The sequence below is a fragment of the Salmo trutta genome, chromosome 31 (genome assembly GCF_901001165.1).
Source record: "Salmo trutta chromosome 31, fSalTru1.1, whole genome shotgun sequence".
In the NCBI taxonomy this organism is placed as follows: domain Eukaryota; kingdom Metazoa; phylum Chordata; class Actinopteri; order Salmoniformes; family Salmonidae; genus Salmo; species Salmo trutta.
The window spans coordinates 1,646,891-1,672,612 of record NC_042987.1 but is presented as its reverse complement, the minus strand read 5'-3'; the positions used below and the strand labels follow the sequence as shown (position 1 = coordinate 1,672,612).

The 25,722-nt window shown below is 46.0% G+C and overlaps 1 protein-coding gene across 1 annotated transcript in view; it reads left to right on the top strand.

The window, feature by feature from the left end:
* Positions 1-16,682, top strand: part of LOC115169151 (ETS translocation variant 3-like protein) — a 28,807-nt gene extending 12,125 nt beyond the window's left edge. Inside the window, exon 6 of the mRNA XM_029724655.1 lies at positions 16,462-16,682. Within this exon, the coding sequence (XP_029580515.1) occupies positions 16,462-16,682 (221 nt within the window). The remainder of the gene's footprint in view (positions 1-16,461) is intronic.
* The last annotated feature ends 9,040 nt before the right edge of the window (positions 16,683-25,722 follow it).

Genomic DNA, 25,722 nt, shown 5'->3' with positions numbered 1-25,722 from the left:
CCACTCCAGCTGGAGACAGTATCGTAGTGTAGCGACACCACTCCACTCCAGCTGGAGACAGTATCGTAGTGTAGCGATACGACTCCACTCCACTCCAGCTGGAGACGGTATCGTAGTGTAGCGATACGACTCCACTCCAGCTGGAGACAGTATCGTAGTGTAGCGATACGACTCCACTCCACTCCAGCTGGAGACGGTATCGTAGTGTAGCGATACGACTCCACTCCAGCTGGAGACGGTATCGTAGTGTAGCGATATGACTCCACTCCAGCTGGAGACGGTATCGTAGTGTAGCGATACGACTCCACTCCAGCTGGAGACGGTATCGTAGTGTAGCGATACGACTCCACTCCACTCCAGCTGGAGACGGTATCGTAGTGTAGCGATACGACTCCACTCCAGCTGGAGACAGTATCGTAGTGTAGCGATACGACTCCACTCCACTCCAGCTGGAGACAGTATCGTAGTGTAGCGATACGACTCCACTCCAGCTGGAGACAGTATCATAGTGTAGCGACTCCACTCCACTCCAGCTGGAGACGGTATCGTAGTGTAGCGATACGACTCCACTCCACTCCAGCTGGAGACAGTATCGTAGTGTAGCGATACGACTCCACTCCAGCTGGAGACGGTATCGTATTGTAGCGATACGACTCCACTCCACTCCAGCTGGAGACGGTATCGTAGTGTAGCGATACGACTCCACTCCAGCTGGAGACGGTATCGTAGTGTAGCGATACGACTCCACTCCACTCCAGCTGGAGACATTATCGTAGTGTAGCGATACGACTCCACTCCAGCTGGAGACGGTATCGTAGTGTAGCGATACGACTCCACTCCAGCTGGAGACGGTATCGTAGTGTAGCGATACGACTCCACTCCAGCTGGAGACAGTATCGTAGTGTAGCGATACGACTCCACTCCACTCCAGCTGGAGACGGTATCGTAGTGTAGCGATACGACTCCACTCCACTCCAGCTGGAGACGGTATCGTAGTGTAGCGATACGACTCCACTCCACTCCAGCTGGAGACGGTATCGTAGTGTAGCGATACGACTCCACTCCACTCCAGCTGGAGACGGTATCGTAGTGTAGCGATACGACTCCACTCCACTCCAGCTGGAGACGGTATCGTAGTGTAGCGATACGACTCCACTCCAGCTGGAGACGGTATCGTAGTGTAGCGATACGACTCCACACCACTCCAGCTGGAGACGGTATCGTAGTGTAGCGATACGACTCCACTCCAGCTGGAGACAGTATCGTAGTGTAGCGATACGACTCCACTCCACTCCAGCTGGAGACAGTATCGTAGTGTAGCGATACGACTCCACTCCAGCTGGAGACAGTATCATAGTGTAGCGATACGACTCCACTCCAGCTGGAGACGGTATCGTAGTGTAGGGATACGACTCCACTCCACTCCAGCTGGAGACGGTATCGTAGTGTAGCGATACGACTCCACTCCAGCTGGAGACAGTATCGTAGTGTAGCGATACGACTCCACTCCAGCTGGAGACGGTATCGTAGTGTAGCGATACGACTCCACTCCAGCTGGAGACGGTATCGTAGTGTAGCGATACGACTCCACTCCAGCTGGAGACGGTATCGTAGTGTAGCGATACGACTCCACTCCACTCCAGCTGGAGACGGTATCGTAGTGTAGCGATACGACTCCACTCCACTCCAGCTGGAGACGGTATCGTAGTGTAGCGATACGACTCCACTCCAGCTGGAGACGGTATCGTAGTGTAGCGATACGACTCCACTCCAGCTGGAGACAGTATCGTAGTGTAGCGATACGACTCCACTCCAGCTGGAGACGGTATCGTAGTGTAGCGATACGACTCCACTCCACTCCAGCTGGAGACGGTATCGTAGTGTAGCGATACGACTCCACTCCACTCCAGCTGGAGACGGTATCGTAGTGTAGCGATACGACTCCACTCCAGCTGGAGACGGTATCGTATTGTAGCGATACGACTCCACTCCACTCCAGCTGGAGACGGTATCGTAGTGTAGCGATACGACTCCACTCCAGCTGGAGACGGTATCGTAGTGTAGCGATACGACTCCACTCCAGCTGGAGACAGTATCGTAGTGTAGCGATACGACTCCACTCCAGCTGGAGACGGTATCGTAGTGTAGCGATACGACTCGACTCCAGCTGGAGACAGTATCATAGTGTAGCGATACGACTCCACTCCAGCTGGAGACGGTATCGTAGTGTAGCGATACGATTCCACTCCAGCTGGAGACAGTACCATAGTGTAGCGATACGACTCCACTCCACTCCAGCTGGAGACGGTACCATAGTGTAGCGATACGACTCCACTCCAGCTGGAGACAGTATCGTAGTGTAGCGATACGACTCCACTCCACTCCAGCTGGAGACAGTATCGTAGTGTAGCGATACGACTCCACTCCAGCTGGAGACGGTATCGTAGTGTAGCGATACGACTCCACTCCAGCTGGAGACGGTATCGTAGTGTAGCGATACGACTCCACTCCAGCTGGAGACGGTATCGTAGTGTAGCGATACGACTCCACTCCAGCTGGAGACAGTATCGTAGTGTAGCGATACGACTCCACTCCACTCCAGCTGGAGACGGTATCGTAGTGTAGCGATACGACTCCACTCCAGCTGGAGACAGTATCGTAGTGTAGCGATACGACTCCACTCCACTCCAGCTGGAGACGGTATCGTAGCGTAGCGATACGACTCCACTCCAGCTGGAGACGGTATCGTAGTGTAGCGATATGACTCCACTCCAGCTGGAGACGGTATCGTAGTGTAGCGATACGACTCCACTCCAGCTGGAGACAGTGTCGTAGTGTAGCGATACGACTCCACTCCACTCCAGCTGGAGACGGTATCGTAGTGTAGCGATACGACTCCACTCCAGCTGGAGACGGTATCGTAGTGTAGCGATACGACTCCACTCCACTCCAGCTGGAGACGGTATCGTAGTGTAGCGATACGACTCCACTCCAGCTGGAGACGGTATCGTAGTGTAGCGATACGACTCCACTCCAGCTGGAGACAGTATCGTAGTGTAGCGATACGACTCCACTCCAGCTGGAGACGGTATCGTAGTGTAGCGATACGACTCGACTCCAGCTGGAGACAGTATCATAGTGTAGCGATACGACTCCACTCCAGCTGGAGACGGTATCGTAGTGTAGCGATACGATTCCACTCCAGCTGGAGACAGTACCATAGTGTAGCGATACGACTCCACTCCACTCCAGCTGGAGACGGTACCATAGTGTAGCGATACGACTCCACTCCAGCTGGAGACAGTATCGTAGTGTAGCGATACGACTCCACTCCACTCCAGCTGGAGACAGTATCGTAGTGTAGCGATACGACTCCACTCCAGCTGGAGACGGTATCGTAGTGTAGCGATACGACTCCACTCCAGCTGGAGACGGTATCGTAGTGTAGCGATACGACTCCACTCCAGCTGGAGACGGTATCGTAGTGTAGCGATACGACTCCACTCCAGCTGGAGACAGTATCGTAGTGTAGCGATACGACTCCACTCCACTCCAGCTGGAGACGGTATCGTAGTGTAGCGATACGACTCCACTCCAGCTGGAGACAGTATCGTAGTGTAGCGATACGACTCCACTCCACTCCAGCTGGAGACGGTATCGTAGTGTAGCGATACGACTCCACTCCAGCTGGAGACGGTATCGTAGTGTAGCGATATGACTCCACTCCAGCTGGAGACGGTATCGTAGTGTAGCGATACGACTCCACTCCAGCTGGAGACAGTGTCGTAGTGTAGCGATACGACTCCACTCCACTCCAGCTGGAGACGGTATCGTAGTGTAGCGATACGACTCCACTCCAGCTGGAGACGGTATCGTAGTGTAGCGATACGACTCCACTCCACTCCAGCTGGAGACGGTATCGTAGTGTAGCGATACGACTCCACTCCAGCTGGAGACAGTATCGTAGTGTAGCGATAAGACTCCACTCCACTCCAGCTGGAGACAGTATCATAGTGTAGCGATACGACTCCACTCCAGCTGGAGACGGTATCGTAGTGTAGCGATACGACTCCACTCCACTCCAGCTGGAGACAGTATCGTAGTGTAGCGATACGACTCCACTCCACTCCAGCTGGAGACGGTATCGTAGTGTAGCGATACGACTCCACTCCAGCTGGAGACGGTATCGTAGTGTAGCGATACGACTCCACTCCACTCCAGCTGGAGACGGTATCGTAGTGTAGCGATACGACTCCACTCCAGCTGGAGACAGTATCGTAGTGTAGCGATACGACTCCACTCCACTCCAGCTGGAGACAGTATCGTAGTGTAGCGATACGACTCCACTCCAGCTGGAGACGGTATCGTAGTGTAGCGATACGACTCCACTCCAGCTGGAGACGGTATCGTAGTGTAGCGATACGACTCCACTCCAGCTGGAGACGGTATCGTAGTGTAGCGATACGACTCCACTCCAGCTGGAGACGGTATCATAGTGTAGCGATACGACTCGACTCCAGCTGGAGACAGTATCATAGTGTAGCGATACGACTCCACTCCAGCTGGAGACGGTATCGTAGTGTAGCGATACGACTCCACTCCAGCTGGAGACAGTATCGTAGTGTAGCGATACGACTCCACTCCACTCCAGCTGGAGACAGTATCGTAGTGTAGCGATACGACTCCACTCCAGCTGGAGACGGTATCGTAGTGTAGCGATACGACTCCACTCCAGCTGGAGACGGTATCGTAGTGTAGCGATACGACTCCACTCCAGCTGGAGACAGTATCGTAGTGTAGCGATACGACTCCACTCCAGCTGGAGACAGTATCGTAGTGTAGCGATACGACTCCACTCCACTCCAGCTGGAGATGGTATCGTAGTGTAGCGATACGACTCCACTCCAGCTGGAGACAGTATCGTAGTGTAGCGATACGACTCCACTCCACTCCAGCTGGAGACGGTATCGTAGTGTAGCGATACGACTCCACTCCACTCCAGCTGGAGACGGTATCGTAGTGTAGCGATACGACTCCACTCCAGCTGGAGACGGTATCGTAGTGTAGCGATACGACTCCACTCCAGCTGGAGACGGTATCGTAGTGTAGCGATACGACTCCACTCCAGCTGGAGACAGTATCGTAGTGTAGCGATACGACTCCACTCCACTCTAGCTGGAGACGGTATCGTAGTGTAGCGATACGACTCCACTCCAGCTGGAGACGGTATCGTAGTGTAGCGATACGACTCCACTCCAGCTGGAGACAGTATCGTAGTGTAGCGATACGACTCCACTCCACTCCAGCTGGAGACGGTATCGTAGTGTAGCGATACGACTCCACTCCAGCTGGAGACAGTATCGTAGTGTAGCGATACGACTCCACTCCACTCCAGCTGGAGACAGTATCATAGTGTAGCGATACGACTCCACTCCAGCTGGAGACAGTATCGTAGTGTAGCGATACGACTCCACTCCACTCCAGCTGGAGACGGTATCGTATTGTAGCGATACGACTCCACTCCACTCCAGCTGGAGACAGTATCGTAGTGTAGCGATACGACTCCACTCCACTCCAGCTGGAGACGGTATCGTAGTGTAGCGATACGACTCCACTCCAGCTGGAGACGGTATCGTAGTGTAGCGATACGACTCCACTCCACTCCAGCTGGAGACGGTATCGTAGTGTAGCGATACGACTCCACTCCAGCTGGAGACAGTATCGTAGCGTAGCGATACGACTCCACTCCACTCCAGCTGGAGACAGTATCGTAGTGTAGCGATACGACTCCACTCCAGCTGGAGACAGTATCGTAGTGTAGCGATACGACTCCACTCCAGCTGGAGACGGTATCGTAGTGTAGCGATACGACTCCACTCCACTCCAGCTGGAGACGGTATCGTAGTGTAGCGATACGACTCCACTCCATTGGAGACGGTATTGTAGTGTAGCGATACGACTCCACTCCAGCTGGAGACGGTATCGTAGTGTAGCGATACGACTCCACTCCAGCTGGAGACAGTATCGTAGTGTAGCGATACGACTCCACTCCAGCTGGAGACGGTATCGTACTGTAGCGATACGACTCCACTCCACTCCAGCTGGAGACGGTATCGTAGTGTAGCGATACGACTCCACTCCACTCCAGCTGGAGACAGTATCGCAGTGTAGCGATACGACTCCACTCCAGCTGGAGACGGTATCGTATTGTAGCGATACGACTCCACTCCACTCCAGCTGGAGACGGTATCGTAGTGTAGCGATACGACTCCACTCCAGCTGGAGACGGTATCGTAGTGTAGCGATACGACTCCACTCCAGCTGGAGACGGTATCGTAGTGTAGCGATACGACTCCACTCCAGCTGGAGACAGTATCGTAGTGTAGCGATACGACTCCACTCCAGCTGGAGACGGTATCGTAGTGTAGCGATACGACTCGACTCCAGCTGGAGACAGTATCATAGTGTAGCGATACGACTCCACTCCAGCTTGAGACGGTATCGTAGTGTAGCGATACGACTCCACTCCAGCTGGAGACAGTACCATAGTGTAGCGATACGACTCCACTCCACTCCAGCTGGAGACGGTACCATAGTGTAGCGATACGACTCCACTCCAGCTGGAGACAGTATCGTAGTGTAGCGATACGACTCCACTCCACTCCAGCTGGAGACAGTATCGTAGTGTAGCGATACGACTCCACTCCAGCTGGAGACGGTATCGTAGTGTAGCGATACGACTCCACTCCAGCTGGAGACGGTATCGTAGTGTAGCGATACGACTCCACTCCAGCTGGAGACGGTATCGTAGTGTAGCGATACGACTCCACTCCAGCTGGAGACAGTATCGTAGTGTAGCGATACGACTCCACTCCACTCCAGCTGGAGACGGTATCGTAGTGTAGCGATACGACTCCACTCCAGCTGGAGACAGTATCGTAGTGTAGCGATACGACTCCACTCCACTCCAGCTGGAGACGGTATCGTAGTGTAGCGATACGACTCCACTCCAGCTGGAGACGGTATCGTAGTGTAGCGATACGACTCCACTCCAGCTGGAGACGGTATCGTAGTGTAGCGATACGACTCCACTCCAGCTGGAGACAGTATCGTAGTGTAGCGATACGACTCCACTCCACTCCAGCTGGAGACGGTATCGTAGTGTAGCGATACGACTCCACTCCAGCTGGAGACGGTATCGTAGTGTAGCGATACGACTCCACTCCAGCTGGAGACGGTATTGTAGTGTAGCGATACGACTCCACTCCACTCCAGCTGGAGACGGTATCGTAGTGTAGCGATACGACTCCACTCCAGCTGGAGACAGTATCGTAGTGTAGCGATACGACTCCACTCCACTCCACTCCAGCTGGAGACGGTATCGTAGTGTAGCGATACGACTCCACTCCAGCTGGAGACAGTATCGTAGTGTAGCGATACGACTCCACTCCACTCCAGCTGGAGACGGTATCGTAGTGTAGCGATACGACTCCACTCCACTCCAGCTGGAGACGGTATCGTAGTGTAGCGATACGACTCCACTCCAGCTGGAGACGGTATCGTAGTGTAGCGATACGACTCCACTCCAGCTGGAGACGGTATCGTAGTGTAGCGATACGACTCCACTCCAGCTGGAGACAGTATCGTAGTGTAGCGATACGACTCCACTCCACTCCAGCTGGAGACGGTATCGTAGTGTAGCGATACGACTCCACTCCAGCTGGAGACGGTATCGTAGTGTAGCGATACGACTCCACTCCAGCTGGAGACGGTATTGTAGTGTAGCGATACGACTCCACTCCACTCCAGCTGGAGACGGTATCGTAGTGTAGCGATACGACTCCACTCCAGCTGGAGACAGTATCGTAGTGTAGCGATACGACTCCACTCCACTCCAGCTGGAGACAGTATCATAGTGTAGCGATACGACTCCACTCCAGCTGGAGACGGTATCGTAGTGTAGCGATACGACTCCACTCCAGCTGGAGACAGTATCGTAGTGTAGCGATACGACTCCACTCCACTCCAGCTGGAGACGGTATCGTAGTGTAGCGATACGACTCCACTCCACTCCAGCTGGAGACGGTATCGTATTGTAGCGATACGACTCCACTCCACTCCAGCTGGAGACAGTATCGTAGTGTAGCGATACGACTCCACTCCAGCTGGAGACAGTATCGTAGTGTAGCGATACGACTCCACTCCAGCTGGAGACAGTATCGTAGTGTAGCGATACGACTCCACTCCACTCCAGCTGGAGACGGTATCGTAGTGTAGCGATACGACTCCACTCCACTCCAGCTGGAGACGGTATCGTAGTGTAGCGATACGACTCCACTCCACTCCAGCTGGAGACGGTATCGTAGTGTAGCGATACGACTCCACTCCACTCCAGGTGGAGACAGTATCGTAGTGTAGCGATACGACTCCACTCCACTCCAGTGGAGTCGTATCGCTACACTACGATACCGTCTCCAGCTGGAGTGGAGTGGAGTCGTATCGCTACACTACGATACTGTCTCCAGCTGGAGTGGAGTCAGTCTCTTCGACTTTATCAAAGTAACTTCAAGCGCACTTGAATGTTGTGCTCATGCACAGGTCAATGTGACAAAGCCTTTTACAAAAATGGGACCAACAACACAGGTGAACTCAGATTAACAAACAAAAACTCATATCTCAAGGAGGAATGACCTATCAACATGACATTTTCAGAGGTTATACAATAAACGATATCGACCTACTCGCGGTAAATATGATCGCTTCAACAATTCCGCATGCAAACTGTTCTAAAGAATCTGAGCTGTTTAACGCGTTAGCGACCTAGTGATATGCGTTTTTGAGTCATGTAGATGAAACCTTGCTTACCTTATCACTCAGGCAATTTTTTATTTTAGCTTTCTCCACAAAACTCATTCCAGACGTCAGTGAACTTCGAGTTGGTACTCAAATCGTTTATGATTGGACAAGAAAACACCACCTGAAATGGACGAAGCGTCAAACCGTTCTGGTCCCACTGATTTGTGGGAGCTCCCCGATAGAGAAATGATCGCAGACATTAACATACCTTATTCACAACCTATTAAGGAAGATATTTATGCACATATTTCAATTCAGTTGATCAAAATAGCATGAATTATAATGTGAGCACCATTATCAAACAGTAGAATTCTCGCTCAACATTCCAGGTTGTCACTAGACCTAACACCCTAATACTGACTCAAAATTCAAGTTGACACCTACCTAAATAGAAATCTAGCTAGCTATGACTCTGTATACCTTTGCCTTTTTTACAGTCCATATTTATGTTTCTGACTTCTCTTCCATTTGCTCTTGCCCTAAAGCTTTCTTCCAGCCCAAAACTGGCAAAGTAAAGCAAAGAGTGAAGGAGAAACTGGAGTGTTTTAAAGCTAGAATCCTTAGTTTCTACATACATTTTTGGACTTATACATTTAATGATGTACAGTACGAGTACACATTTATTTGAGATTATTCAAAGTAGCCACCCTTTGCCTTGATGACAGCTTTGCACACTCTTTGCATTCTCTCAACCAGCTTCATAAGGAATGCATTTCCTAAAGTCTTGAAGGAGTTCCCACATTTGCTGGGCTCTTATTGGCTGCTTTTCCTTCACTCTGCAGTCCAACTCATCCCAAACCATCTCAGTTGGGTTGAGGTCGTTTGATTGGGGAGAGGTCATCTGATGCAGAACTCAATCACTCTCCTTGGTCAAATAGCCCTTACACAGCCTGGAGGTGTGTTTTGGTTCATTGTCTTGTTGAAAAACAAATAATTGTCCCACTAAGCTTAAACCAGATGGGATGGGATATTGCTGCAGAATGTTGCGGCAGCCATGCTAGTTAAGTGTGCCTCGAATTCTAAATAAATCACTGACAGTGTCACCAGCAAAGCACTCCCACACCATCACTCCTTCTCCATGCTTCACGGTGGGAATTACACGTGGAGATTATCCGTTCACCTACTCTGCATCTCAAAGACACGGTGGTTGGAACCAAAAGTCTCACATTTGGACTCATTAGACCAAAGGACAGATTTCCACCAGTCTAATGTCCATTGCTCGTGTTTCTTGGCCCAAGCAAGTCTCTTCTTCTTATTGGTGTCCTTTAGTAGTGGTTTCTTTGCAGCAGTTTGACCATGAAGGCCTGATTCACGCAGACTCCTTTGAACAATTGATGTTGAGATGTGTCTGTTACTTGAACTCTGAAGCATTTATTTGGGCTCGTAACTCAAATGACCTTATCCTCTGCAGCAGAGGTAACTCTGGGTCTTCCTTTCCTGTGGCGGTCCTCATGAGAGCCAGTTTCATCATAGAGCTTGATGGTTTTTGCGACTGAAGAAACTTTCAAGGTTCTTGACATTTTCCACATTGACTGACCTTCATGCCTTAAAGTAATGATGGACTGCCATTTCTCTTTGCTTATTTTAGCTGTTGTTGCCATAATATGGACTTGGTCTTTTACCAAATAGAGCTATCTTCTGTTTACCACCCCTACCTTGTCACAACAACTGATTGGCTCAAACGCATTAAGAAGGAAAGCATTTCCACAAATTAACAAGGCACACCTGTTAATTTAAATGCATTCAAAAATCAAAAGTAACAGACAGTATCTGGTGTGGCCACCAGCTGCATTACTGCAGTGCATCTCCTCCTCATGGACTGCACCAAATTTGCCAGTTATTGCTGTGAGATGTTACCCCACTGTTCCACCAAGGCACCTGCAAGTTCCTGGACATTTCTGGGGGGAATGGCCATAGCCCTCACACTCCAATCCAACAGGTCCCAGATGTGCTCAATGGGATTGAGAACCGGGCTTTTCGCTGGTTATGGCAGAACACTGACATTCTTGTCTTGCAGGAAATCACGCACAGAATGAACAGTATGGCTGGTGGCATTGTCATGCTGGAGGGTCATGTCAGGATGAGCCTGCAGGAGGGATACCACATGAGGGAGGAGGATGTCTTCCCTGTAACGCACAGCGTTGAGATTGCCTGCAATGACAAGCGCAGTCCGATGATGCTGTGACACCGCCCCAGACCATGACAGACCATCCACATCGATCCCGCTCCAGAGTACAGGCCTCGGTGTAACGCTCATTCATTTGACGATAAACGCGAATCCGACCATCAGCCCTGGTGAGACAAAACCTCGACTCGTCAGTGAAGAGCACTTTTTGCCAGTCTTGTCTGGTCCAGCGATGGTGGGTTTGTGCCCATAGGTGACGTCGTTGCCGGTGATGTCTGCCTTACAACAGGCCTACAAGCTCTCAGTCCAGCCTCTCTCAGCCTATTGCGGACAGTCTGAGCACTGATGGAGGGATTGTGCGTTCCTGGTGTAACTCGGGCAGTTGTTGTTGCCATTCTGTACCTGTCCCGCAGGTGTGATGTTCGGATGTACCAATCCTGTGCAGGTGTTGTTACACGTGGTCTGCCACTGCGAGGACGATCAGCTGTCCGTCCTGTCTCCCTGTAGTGCTGTCTTAGGCAATCTCACAGTACGGACATTGCAATTTATTGCCCTGGCCACATCTGCAGTCCTCATGCCTCCTTGCAGCATGCCTAAGGCACGTTCACACAGATAAGCAGGGTCCCTGGGCATCTTTCTTTTCGTGTTTTTCAGAGTCAGTAGAAAGGCCTCTTTAGTGTCCTAAGTTTTCATAACTGTGACCTTAATTGCCTACCGTCTGTAAGCTGTTTGTGTCTTAACGACCGTTCCACAGGTGCATGTTCATTAATTGTTTATGGTTGAACAAGCATGGGAAAGAGCGTTTAAACGCTTTACAATGAAGATCTGAAGTTATTTGGATTTTTACTAATTATCTTTGAAAGACAGGGTCCTGAAAAAGGGCCGTTTCTTTTTTTGCTGAGTTTACCTAAACAGACTGGGTGACCACTTTGTTTCAACTGCAGATTCTAGCTTTAAGGCCAGGGGTGACGATGGCAGGTTTGTCACCGGGTTTAACTATCTATACAGGAAACTGGTAACCTGCTTTTGAAGGTGGTGGTAGAGTACTTTTCTGCGTCTCAAATGGCACATATTGCAGTACTTTTGACCAGAACTCTATGCGTCCTGGTCAAAAGTACTGCACTACAAAAAGGAATAGGGTTCCACTTGGGACCTAGCCGTTGCTTGGATGACAAAGCAATTAGCTGTGGCGAAAGCAAACAGACTGGTCTGGGATGATATGATAATTTGTTGCAGTGTCTGTCTACATATTTTTTTTCATCCTTGTGTCATGATGTGGCCCTTTTTGGGTATAGCTAGTGTATAAAATGAATGAGTAAAGATGAAACTATTTGTGAAATGTAAGGTGATAAACATTTAATGAAGGAGAATTGTATTCCCTTTAAAGTTTAACCAAGTCATTGGCTCGCCCCTGTGAGCACAGACATGATCTGGCGTAATGGAACAGCCCTTTTCTACTGTTACGAATAAAACCCCCTCCTGAGGAAATCCTCTTCAAACCACAAAAACCTCAGTGGTTGCAATGGTTGTTGAATTCCTAACCATACCACGTGGAGCATTGGCTACACGGGTGGAAATGGTTCAACTCTGAGACTATCGATCCCGACAGAATAAGAGCAAATCTTAAACCTGCATATTTAGTTCAAATAAATTCATGTTAGCAGGCAATATTAACTAGGGAAATTGTGTCACTTCTCTTGCGTTCATTGCGCGCAGAGTCAGGGTATATGCAACAGTTTGGGCCGCCTGGCTCGTTGCAAACTAATTTGCCAGAATTTTACATAATTATGACATAACATTGAAGGTTGTGCAATGTTACAGAAATATTTAGACTTATGGATGCCACCCGTTGGATAAATACGGAACGGTTCCGTATTTCACTGAAAGAATAAACGTTTTGTTTTCGAAATGATAGTTTCCGGATTTGACCATATTAATGACCCAAGGCTCGTATTTCTGTGTGATATTATAATTAAGTCTATGATTTGATAGCGCAGTCTGACTGAGTAGTGGTAGGCAGCAGCAGGCTCGTAAGCATTCATTCGAACAGCACTTTCCTGCATTTGCCAGCAGCTCTTTGCTGTGCTTCAAGCATTGCGCTGTTTATGACTTCAAGCCTATCAACTCCCGAGATTAACCTGGCAATACTAAAGTACCTATTAGAACATCCAATAGTCAAAGGTATTAGAACATCCAATAGTCAAAGGTATATGAAATACAAATGGTATAGAGAGAAATAGTCCTATAATAACTACAACCTAAAACTTCTTACCTGGGAATATTGAAGACTCATGTTAAAAGGAACCACCAGCTTTCATATGTTCTGAGCAAGGAACTTAAAGGTTAGCTTTTTTACATGGCACATATTGCACTTTTACTTTCTTCTCCAACACTTTGTTTGTGCATTATTTAAACCAAATTGAGCATGTTTCATTATTTATTTGAGACTAAATTGATTTTATTGATGTATGTTTATTGATTTATATTAAGTTAATAAAATAAGTGTTCATTCGGTATTGTTGAAATTGTCATTATTAAAAATATATATTATATTAAATATTTATATTTTTTTTAATCGGCATCGTCTTTTTTTTGGTCCTCCAGTAATCTGTATCGGTGTTAAAACCATAATCAGTCGACCTCTACCGACAACCGCCGAAACAGCTATTCTATGAGAACATTTCGGAATGGTACTCTGAAGTATCCATTTTAACCACGAAAGACTTGATCTTCAAGGAAGCAGAGCGCGAGAGAGACTCGTATGAACTCTCCAACAGACAGACGGACGATTCCAACAGAGATCACGACGACTCACTGAGCGTAAATATATATTGATTGCAGTTATTCCCGAATGAGTGAGCATTCATTTGGAAAGGATTAGCATTTCAATTAATATAATTATCAACTGTGTAGTGATTCCTTTTGTTTGTCTTTCCCGCTGTTCTCAGTCCACAACCACTTCACTTTGTCCACCAAGCCGTCATATCGGCTTAGCCCACTAGGGAACCTCCCCTATCATTTCTTTTTAACCATATCTACTGTTTGTTTGTTAATGCATTTCTGTGATTATTTAGTTAGTAAATAAATGATTAAGACAATTGGTGTATGGATGATTCATAGTAAAGGCTGTGTTCGTGCAGATAAACAACCATTTACGACGTTTGGAATGAGACTAACATGAGATAAAGAGTAATTCATTAATTAGACTAATTGATCAGATATTCAATTATCTGAAGAGTTATATTAGGAAAATTATAACTTTAATCTGAAGATTTTCCTTGGTGCCCTGACTTCCTAATTAATTACATTTGCATGATTAGTTTAATCACCTAATAATAATTACAGAAGAGTGATTTGACAAACAAGTCTTCACATTTAATGATGCCAAAGACACGACACTTGCTAGACCTGTCAAAAGTCCTCTCAAAGTGCAGAATGGAGTCCACAACGAGCCTGATTCGCAAGTAAAAAAGTTCAGTAAACGCAGTCGTCAGATCCTGGACAGTGAAGAGGCTCCAGTCGGGAAAGAACAGGCAGTCAAACAGCAACAAGAGGACAGGGCTGTCCTACCCAAGAAGGAAAAGGTAGCTACTACATTTCCCACCACATTTCCTTCTCTATGTAAACCATCTCTAATAAGGAGATTATTTGCACACCCTGCACTGGGCCTGTATTCACAAAGCGCCTCATAGTAGCATCCGGTCCCCCCTGCCATGTAATCTTATTCATTAGAATCTAAAAGGCAGAACGGGTTCTAGATCAGCACTCCTACTTTGAGACCCTTGATACATATGGCCCCTGGTCTATGCAATTAAAGACGAGGCAAAGTGTGTGTGCACGTATATAGATCTGAGTAAGAACTTTTGTCTTTCCCCCACAGGATGAAGTATTCAAGGCAGTCCCCACCACCTTGTACCCTGCTGCTGCTGCTGCTGTCACTCCTATTTTCACCTCCGGATGAAAAGCGTGCCCAAAGTAAACTGCCTGCTACTCAGGCCCAGAAGCTAGGATATGCATATAATTAGTAGACTTGGATAGAAAACTCCAAAGTTTCTAAAACTGTTAAAATAATGTCTAACAGAACTGAAATGGCAGGCGAAAACCTGAGGAAAATCCATCCAGGAAGTGCCATTATTTTGAAATGGCTGTTTTTCCAATGAAAGCCTATCCACCATTTAAAGGGATAGGACCCAGATTCCATTCCCTATGGCTTCCACTAGTTGTGAACAGTTTTCTGACATTGTATCAGGCTTTTATTCTGAAAAATGAGGGTGAATGACAACTTTGAGTCAGTGGATAGTGGGATGTCCCCAGAGCTGTTTCCTGCGCGCGACCGAGAGCGCACTTTTCCTGTGTTTCTTTTATATTGACGACGCTATTGTCCGGTTGAAATATTATTGATTATTTAGGCTAAAAACAACCTGAGGATTGATTATAAACATCGTTTGACATGTTTCTACGAACTTTACGGATACTAATTGGAATTTTTGTCTGTCTCTTGTGACCGCATTTGAGCCATTGGATTACTGAACAAAACGCGCCAACAAAATTGAGGTTTTTGGATATAAAGAGGGACTTTGTCCAACAAAACGAACATTTATGGTGTAATTGGGAGTCTTGTGAGTGCAACCATACGAAGATCAAAGGTAAGTGATTAATTTATTGCTATTGCTGACTTTCGTGACTAATCTACTTGGCTGGTAACTGTATGTAATGTTTTGTGTGTTGAGCGCTGTCCTCAGATAATCGCATAGTTTGCTTTCGCCGTAAAGCCTTTTTGAAATCTGACACGGCGGCTGGATTAACAACAAGTTAAGCTTTATTTTGATGTATTACACTTGTGATTTCATGAAAGTTAAATATTTATAGTAATTTAATTTGTGTTTGGTGCTCTGCAATTTCACCGAATGTTGGCCAGGTGGGATGCTACCGTCCCACACCCCCTAGAGAGGTCTTTTTTTCTGCGGTCCTTGTTCCTCCTTCACCTCTTCCTCACTGCCACTCCTGCTGTCCAGCTTTGTGTTTTGTGTTTTTTTCAAACAACATTTTGAAGATGCAAGCTGCATTAGATAACATAGCTATGTTATCTAATGCAGCTTGCATCTTCAAAATGTTGTTTGAAAAATGAAAAACACTCACATCTGGTCTTACTCATTGCAGGTGTGTGGGAATTATTACTAAAAGTAAAGAGAAGCTTGAACAGAAGTTGTTTGAAAAAGGAATTAGGCTCCATAATTGCACACGTGCTCAGTAGTAATGTATCTCTATTTTTCAGTGTCATCTCTGTAGCAAGGAAGCAGTTCCCAAAGAGAAAGCTGGACAGCAGGAGTGGCAGTGAGGAAGAGGTGAAGGAGGAACAAGGACCGCAGAAAAAAAGAGCAAGGGTTGACAAAACACAGGAAGGTTTATTTTCCTCCATTACAAGTGTGTTGCTTCCTACCCCTTGTATTGCATCACTCTATTTCTTTCTTTTTCCTTAGAGAATCAAGAGGAAGCGATGGAGGTGGGAGGAGAGGTAAAAAGTGTGGATACACCTAAGGTAGCACCGAAAACAACAGAGCAGAAAGAGACTAGTGAAGAGAAGACTAAAGACGAAGAGAAGGAGAAAGAAATTGATGTGAAAGAGACCACGACCGAGAAGGTGGAGGATGATGGAAAGAAGTTGGGGGAAAAAGCCATAAAACTCAAAAGATGGCAGTAAAGGATGACAAAGAAAAGCAGAAAAGTCCTAAAAATTAAAAGGCAGTAAAGGAGCAGAAAGAAACTGAAGACAAAGTGTCAAAGCCCCCAATCCAAGAAAGCCCCTATCAGCAATTTCTTTGGTGAGATTTTTCCCCACACACTTACTTCCTCCCTAGCACTGAAACAACCTATATGAATGAGTTTGCTCTCTGCAAGTTTGCCAAATGACATCCTATTCCCTATATGGTGCACTACTTTTGACCAGAACCGTATAGGCCCTAAACAAATTTAGTGCATTGCATAGGGTGCCATTCGGGCCTCAACCTAACTTTGCTATGGGAAGTTTAGAAGAAATCTGAAGTGGTGTAAGAGGCTTATAAGCTGCAGAGATGGCAGTGGAACAAGTAAATGGAACATGCTTTGTACTTCTCTGTTATCTAGCTCCCAGGAAAGCAGCTGTGAAGATGGAGAAAAGCGTGGAAGACAAAAAGGAGAAAAAGCGTGGAAGACAAAAAGGAGAAAAAGCGTGGAAGACAAAAAAAAGTGTGGAAGACAAAAAGGAGAAGAGCGAGGAATACAAAAAGGAGAGGAGCGAGGGAGAGAGAAAGCTGCGTGCGGAGAAGGAAAGGGAAAAGGTGGCTAGTATCACTGAGGACGTTAAAGACAAGAAAGGGTAAGAGGGATACAACTGCCGATAATGCATATGTATTTACTTTACACCAGTGGTCACCAACCGATCTCCATTGTTTTGTACTTTTTACCTGTTTTTCCTCCTCAATTGTATGATATCCAATAGGTAGTTAGTCTTGTCCCATCGCTGCGACGGTCGAGAGCCATGCGTCCTCCGAAAAACTACCCTGCCAAGCCGCATTGCTTCTTGACACACTGCTCCCTTAACCCGGAAACCAGCTGCACCAATGTGTCTGAGGAAACACCGTTCAGCTGGGCTATACCATTTTGTGATGCAAAACATGGGCTAGGCTACATGATGCATGTGACTGATTTGAAAAAGTTGCACAAAAAAAAGGCATGTGCTGTGCATCATTCACAAGTGATAATATTCTCACCATTCAGACTATTCTCAATTTAAGCTTGTCTTGTTATTGGCAGTAAAAAGAAAAGACGTCATCAGTATGCACTTGAATAGCAAAGTACGCTTTTCATGCCAGCTAGGCAGGCTACTCTAGTTGTAAAGATAAGAAAAGTGCTTAATCTATGGAAAGTTGAGAAATAAATATAATAGTCCTAGCCTATAGAAAGCTAATGGATCCTCTATTAAAAAGAGGCCATCAACTCTTTTCTCATGCAATTGCCTAGCCTATAGAAATGTTGTGCAACATAAACACTTTATTCCATGCATCAACCAGTTATGAGGAGCTGGCTGTCGCTGCCAAACAGGTGATCCTATTCCACTCAAACTCGGATTACCAGGGCACTCATGAAGTGTAATTTCATTTGTATTGATGTCTGAGTGATTTAGAAGGACAATAGAGTGCTGAGTACCGGCCATTAGCGACTGGCTGTTAGCAAGTTTGGTAGACTACTAACGACCATCAGAGAGAGACATTAGAGCACAGTTTTGGAGAAGCCTAGATACCGTGACTCAATGGTCATGTGGAATTTCACTGAGGTCATGACTCCTGACTGCTGTTGTGGTGGTAATTTACATTTACTTTTAAGTCATTTAGCAGACGCTCTTATCCAGAGCGACTTACAAATTGGTGCATTCACCTTATGATACAGTTAAGTGATAGTACAGAGGAGAAAAATCCCAAGGATTTTATAGTACAAATAACTCATCCAAAGGACTTTGTCTTTTCAAACAAATCAAATTTTATTTGTCACATGCGCCGAATACAACAGGTGTAGGTAGAGCTTACAGTGAAATGCTTACTTACAAGCCCTTAACCAAAAATGCAGTTTGAAGAAGATATCTCCCCCCAAAAATAATAGGAGATCAAATTAAATGATTAGAGAGCAGCAGTAAATAACAATAGTGGGGCTATATACTGGGGGCACCGGTGTCAAGGTAATTGAGGTAATATGTACATGTAGGTAGAGTTATTAAAGTGAGTAGCAGCAGCGTTCCAGATGGGGGTGGGGGTGGGGGGGGGCAGCAATGAAAATAATCTGGGTAGCCATTTGATTAGCTGTTCAGGAGTCTTATGGCTTGAGGGTAGAAGCAATTTAGGAGCCTATGGGACCTGGCCTTGGCACTCTGGTACCGCTTGCCGAGCGAGAGAGAACAGTCTATGACTAGGGTGGCTGGAGTCTTAGACCATTTTTAGGGCCTTCCTCTGACACTGCCTGGTATAGAGGTCCTGGATGGCAGGAAGCTTGGCCCCAGTGATATACTGGGCTGTACGCACTACCCTCTGTAATGCCTTGCCGTCGGAGACCCGAGAAGTTGCCATACCAGGCAGTGATGCAACCTGTCAGGATGCTCTCGATGGTGCAACTGTAAAACCTTTTGAGGATCTGAGGACCCATGCCAAATATTTTCAGTCTGAGGGGGGGAATAGGTTTTGTCGTGCCCTCTTCACGACTGTCTTGGTGTGCTTGGACCATGTTAGTTTGTTGGTGATGTGGACGCCAAGGAACTTGAAGCTCTCAACCTGCTCCACTACAGCCCTGTCGATGAGAATGGGGCATGCTCGGTCCTTCTTTTCCTGTAGTCCACAATCATCTCCTTTGTCTTGATCACGTTGAGGGAGAGGTTGTTGTCCTTGCACCACATGGTCAGATCTCTGACCACCTCCCTATAAGCTGTCTCATCATTGTCGGTGATGAGGCCTACCACTGTTGTCATCAGCAAACTTAATGATGGTGTTGGAGTCGTGCCTGGCCGTGCAGTCATGAGTGAACAGGGAATACAGGAGGGGACTAAGCACGCACCCGAGGGGCCCCGGTGTTGAGGATCAGCGTGGCGGTTGTGTTGTTACCTACCCAGTTGCAGAGGGAGGTGTTTAGTCCCAGGGTCCTTAGCTTAGTGATGAGCTTTTAGGGCACTATGGTGTGGAACGCTGAGCTGTAGTCAATGAATAGCATTCACACATAAGTGTTCCTTTTGTCCAGGTGTGAAAGGGCAGTGTGGAGTGCAATAGAGATTGCATCATCTGTGGATCTGTTGGTGCGGTATGCAAATTGGAGTGGGTCTAGGGATTCTGGGATAACAGTGTTGATGTAAGCCATGACCAGCCTTTCAAAGCATTGCATGGCTACAGATGAGTGCTACGGGTTGGTAGTCATTTAGGCAGGTTACCTTAGTGTTCTTGGGCACAGGGACTATGGTGGTCTGCATAAAAAATGTTGGTATTACAGATGCCAACAGGGGTAGGTTGAAAATGCCAGTGAAAACACTTGCTAGTTGGGTCAGCGCATGCTCAGAGTGCACGTCCTGGTAATCCGTCTGGCCTTGTGAATGTTGACCTGTTTAAAGATCTTACTCACATCGGCCAAGGAGAGCGTGATCACACAGTCGTCCGGAACAGCTGATGCTCTCATGCATGTTTCAGTGTTACTTTCCTCGAAGCGAGCATAGTAGTTATTTAGCTCATCTGGTAGGCACGTGTCACTGTGCAGCTCTCGGCTGTGCTTCCCTTTGTAGTCTGTAATAGTTTGCAGGCCCTGCCACATCCGACAAGCGTCGGAGCCGGTGTCGTATGATTTGATCTTAGTCCTGTATTGACACTTTGACTGTTTGATGGTTCGTCGGAGGGCATAGCAGGATTTCTTATAAGCTTCCGGGTTAGAGTCCCGCTCCTTGAAAGCACAACTCTACCCTTTAGCTCAGTGTGAATGCTGCCTGTAATCCATGGCTTCTGGTTGGGGTATGTACATACAGTCACTGTGGGAACGACATCCTCTATGCACTTATTGATAAAGCCAGTGACTGATGTGGTGTACTCCTCCATACCATCTTAAGAATCCCTGAACATATTCCAGTCTGTGCTAGCAAAACAGTCTTGTAGTTTAGCATCTGCTTCATCTGACCACTTTTTTTATAGACCGAGTATCTGGCACTTCCTGCTTTTAATTTTTGCTTGTAAGCAGGAATCAAGAGGATAGAATTATGGTCAGATTTGCCAAATGGAGAGCTTTGTACATGTCTCTGTGTGGAGTAAAGGTGGTCTAGAATTTTTTTCTCCATCTGGTTGCACATTTAACATGCTGATAGAAATGAGGTAAAACTGATTTAAGTTTCCCTGCATTAAAGTCCCCGGCCACAATGAGCGCCACCTCTGGATGTTTGTTTATGGCGATATACAGCTAATTTAGTGCGGTTTTAGTGCCAGCATTGGTCTGTGGTGGTATGTAGACAGCTACGAAAAATACAGATAAACTCTAGGTAGATAGTGTGGTCTACAGCTTATCATGAGATAATCTACCTCAGGTGAGCAAAACCTTGAGACTTCCTTAGATATCATGCACCAGCTGTTGTTTACATAAATGCATAGGCCCCCGCTCCGTGTCTTAGCAGAGGCTGCTGTTCTATCCTGCCGATAGTGTATAACCCGCCAGCTGTATGTTCTTAATGTTGTCGTTTAGACACGACTTGGTGAAACATAAGATATTACAGTTATTAATGTCCCGTTGGTAGGATAAACGTGCTTTCAGTTCGTCCCATTTATTTTCCAGCGATTGAACGTTAGCTAGCTGGACGGAAGGCAAGGGCAGATTAGCCACTCGTCGCCTGATCCTCACAAGGCACCCTGATCTCTTTCCGCAGAATCTCAGTTTCCCTTTCCAGCGAATCACGGGGATAATTCAGTCGCTTAATTAGATTAACTAGCAAGTTAAATTTAAGGGTCACATTATTGCAGAATTCTGTGTTTTTTAACGCAGGAGAAAAATAACGTTTTTTGTAAAAACAAATAAATGCTTCTTATTGTAATTTTTGCTTGGCATCAGACTAATTTCGTGCTTCAGTTGCACTTCACTCAAATGAGAATTCGCAAATGGGTATTCAATCAGCAGACAGCGCTCTAACTGATTTGTAGCTACTTTTCTCCGGTACTGTTCTCGGTGTAGCCTGCCTACTTTTCTCTCGTAATACGCAAGTGTAACTTTAAGCAAAACATTAGGAAATGGAGCTGGCTACATTATTTCTATGATAAACGTTAGACATATGCATTGTTTTTGCAAAAAAATACATTTTTCATTGTAAGCTCATTTACTTTTGTGGCTGCCAGCCAAATAACGTTAGCATTGCACTTATTTAATCATCGGATGTAAATGAAGCTATTTTCTGTCGAGGAAAACTAGAGTTGCATGTCCCTGATCACTCTATTGAAGCAAGAACTTGACTTTTAGTGTAAAACGCGACCCCTGTCAATACACAGCTGCACTGACCTGCTCCCCTTGTGCCATTTACAAACAAACGCATGACTAGCTCAACTGTTCTGGTGAACTACGGTAAGCTTCATAATGTGACAGGTGAAATGAACTCCATCTGCTTTGTCTCCTAAAGTATTGCACAAGTTGACTGCGGGTATTTACTTAAAGTAGCTACAAATATTAAAATGTATTAAAACTTTAAAGAAATGGTTTCAACGGTATTGACAAATCATCCCGTGGCTATTTCCAAATACGCGGATATACGGTGTTTACCGTCCATGCCTATAACTTCCATCGTCAGCTAAGTAAAATACATGAGCCTAAAGTCGACAAATAAAAACGGTAGAAAATGTCCTGACGAAAATGCAGGTTCTTTCAATCGCGTTCATCTCTTTACGGATTTGAGCTAGTGAAGTGCAAGATTGATTTGACACAATCAACTGGGTCCCACCCAAAGCTGTGACATTGTATCAACTAACCCATTCCGGGCCAGCAGTTTCCTGCATGACAGCTGTTTTTGCGCAAGGGAAAAGTGTTCAGGTATTTTATGTTTCCACTGGATATATAGGATCATTAGATCATAATATTTTGCTCTTTCACACCGAGGCTTGGTGATTATCGAGGCCAGGAGAGTGTTGGAAAGATTTTTTCAAATACTGTGAGGAACTATTACTGTCATTCACAATGGATGAAAAAATAAGACTTTGTTGACTTACTGTGTGAGGTGAAGAAAAAAATACTGAGAAGCTCAGCTCATTAGTGGTGGTGCTTAAAGAAAATCAGACAATCCCAGCAGCGTTGCCGTTTTTGACACTCAAACCAATGCTCCTGACAGCTACTACCATACCTGGTTCAAAGGCACTTAAATCTTGTCTTGCCCATTCACCCACCGAATGGCACACAATCCATGTCTCAAGGCATAAAAAAATCATTTGAACTGTCTCATCCCCTTCATCTACACTGATTTGAAGTGGATGATTTAACAGGTGACGTCAGTAAGGGATCATAGCTTTCACCTGGATTCACCTAGTCAGTCTGTCATGGAAAGAGCAAGTGTTCCTAATGTTTTGTATACTTAATAAAAAAAAAATGGTACTGGGCTACCTTCAGACTAGTCCTGTGAGGCTTGTCCTAGAGCAAAACACCATTCCATTGAGGGGTCATATTAGTGTGTAGTCCAAACCGTACAGGCGTTTTCGTGAGAAGACCGACTATTGGGTTCTCTCATGGTCTGACAAACACTGCTGTAGCTCGGCTATCTTCCACCGCAGATGTGGAAGGCCACTATTGGCGGATGCGGTGGATTGAGATGCATCCCATGCAAAATACCAGATATTTCTATATTAAACACACATTTTGAAGGGGATTTTTTTATTATGCTAATTAGATTTCCCCGGGGCATTGGACATCGACTGTCGGGGGTTAAGAAGCAGTGCGGCATGGCAGGTCATGTTTCGGAGGACAAATGTCTCGACCTTCGCCTCTCTGGAGCCCATTGGGGAGTTGTAGCGATGAGACAAGGTCGTAAAATACCATTGCATCCGTCCGTCTGAGCCCAAACTAGGGATGAGAAGTTATCCAGAAAAATACTCACCAGAAATACTTGTTGTAACAGAATCAGTTCAATCATGGCGAAAATCAAGAATTGTTTTTTGGTATTTTTGTTTCATGATATCCAATTGGTAGACAAGGGGGTATCCCCCTCTTTGGGGATAGGGGTATCCCCCTGTTGGGGATACCCCTTCCCGTTCGGATCCCGATTACGGGATTGCTAGACAAGATACAACGTGCGAAATTCAAAACAGAATAAATCGAATAATTTTAATTTCTCAAACAATCAACTATCTTACACCCTTTGAAAGATAAACATCTCCTTAATCTAACCACGTTCTCCGATTTCAAAAAGGCTTTACAGCGAAAGCATAAAGTTAGATTATGTTAGGACAGTACATTGAAAATAGCTGTGTGTAATGTTTTGTCAATGCAAAGACAGGCGTCACCAAAAGCAGAAAGCCAGCTAAAATGATGCACTAACCTTTGACAAACTTCATCAGATGACACTCCTAGGACATTATGTTAGACAATACATGCATTTTTTGTTCCATCAAGTTCATATCTATATCCAAAAACAGCATTTTACAGTGGCGGTGAAATTCAGAAAATATTTTCCCTCAAATGCTGCCGGTGAATCAGCGCTACAATTTACAAAATTACTATTAGAAAACATTGGTAAATTATAATATTGTCATTCAAAGAATTATAGATTAACATCTCGTGAATGGAACCGCATTGCCAGATTTCAAAATAACTTTACTGGGAAATCACACTTTGCAATAAACGGGGTGCTATGCTAAGAAAAATAGGCTAGGCGATACATGTTAGCACCATCTTGGAACCATCTAAAATCAAATATACTATTGTAAATATTCACTTACCTTTGATTATCTTCATCAGAAGGCACTTCCAGGAATCCCAGGTCCACAACAAATGTAGTTTTGTTCGAAAAAGTTAATTTATGTCCCAATAGCTCCTTCTTGTTAGCGCGTTCTGTAGGCTACTCAAAATGTACCGAAGCCCGCGGGACTGTCGCCACGAAAGAGCAAAAAATAAATATTTACCTTCGTTCAAACATGTCAAACGTTGTATAGCAGTCTTTAGGGCCTTTTTCAATCAGAACTTCAATAATATTTGAGGCGGACGATTGCATTGTATTATAAAACGTTTCGGAAAGAAAGGGTCCCCACACGCATGCGCGTCATAGTAGACATGGCCATCCGCCTATGACCAACTTTCCAGGCTTCTTGTTCGGTCAGTTTTTACAGGAGAACACTCAAACCACTTTGTAAAGACTGTTGACATCTAGTGGAAGCCTTAGGAAGTGCTAAATGAATCCTAACTCATGGTGTGTTACATAGGCAAAGTTTGAAGGTGATTCCACAAATCAGATTTCCACTTTCCTGCTTGGAATCTTCTCAGGTTTTGGCTTGCCATATGAGTTCTGTTATACTCACAGACACCATTCAAACAGTTTTAGAAACTTTAGTGTTTTCTATCCATATCTACTAATTATATGCATATTCTAGTTACTGGGCAGGAGTAGTAACCTGATTAAATTGGGTACGTTTTTTATCCGGCCGTGCAAATACTGCCCCCTATCCCCAACAGGTTTTAAACATTTGCACCGGATACCGATCTGTAGCAGTGAACCGTGCCATCTCTAGTATGTGTATGCATGGGCGGTGTAGCGTATTTGTATTTTACGATATACCGGTATTAATGACCGGTTAGGGTTTTTACTTTATGGTTTTTGAATGTTTGTTTTGTTAAATGTGATACGCCATGTGTAACATCCATTTTTATAGTTTACTTCGCTACTTCAGACATCTCCCTCAGCATGCCGCTTTCCATACAGACCTAGCCCCGCCCCCTGTCACTCAAGGAGCGCACGTGTTGTTCCTCGACCACGTGACACTTGCGTTCAGTCTGCATGGCCAATGCAGCCGATGCAACAATGTTGGTGACAATTCTGCTGTTTTGCTGTTCATTTAGCTTCTTAGTATAAAACCAATAGAGCTGAATAATTACACTATTAATTTGTTTCTTACATCTGCAAACAGCTAGTTTATATTTTCTTAGCAAGTTGGGCCTAAATCTGGTTAGCTGCTAATTGTTAGCCACTAACGCTAATCGCTAGCTAGCTAATAAATGTGCTGAGTCAGAGC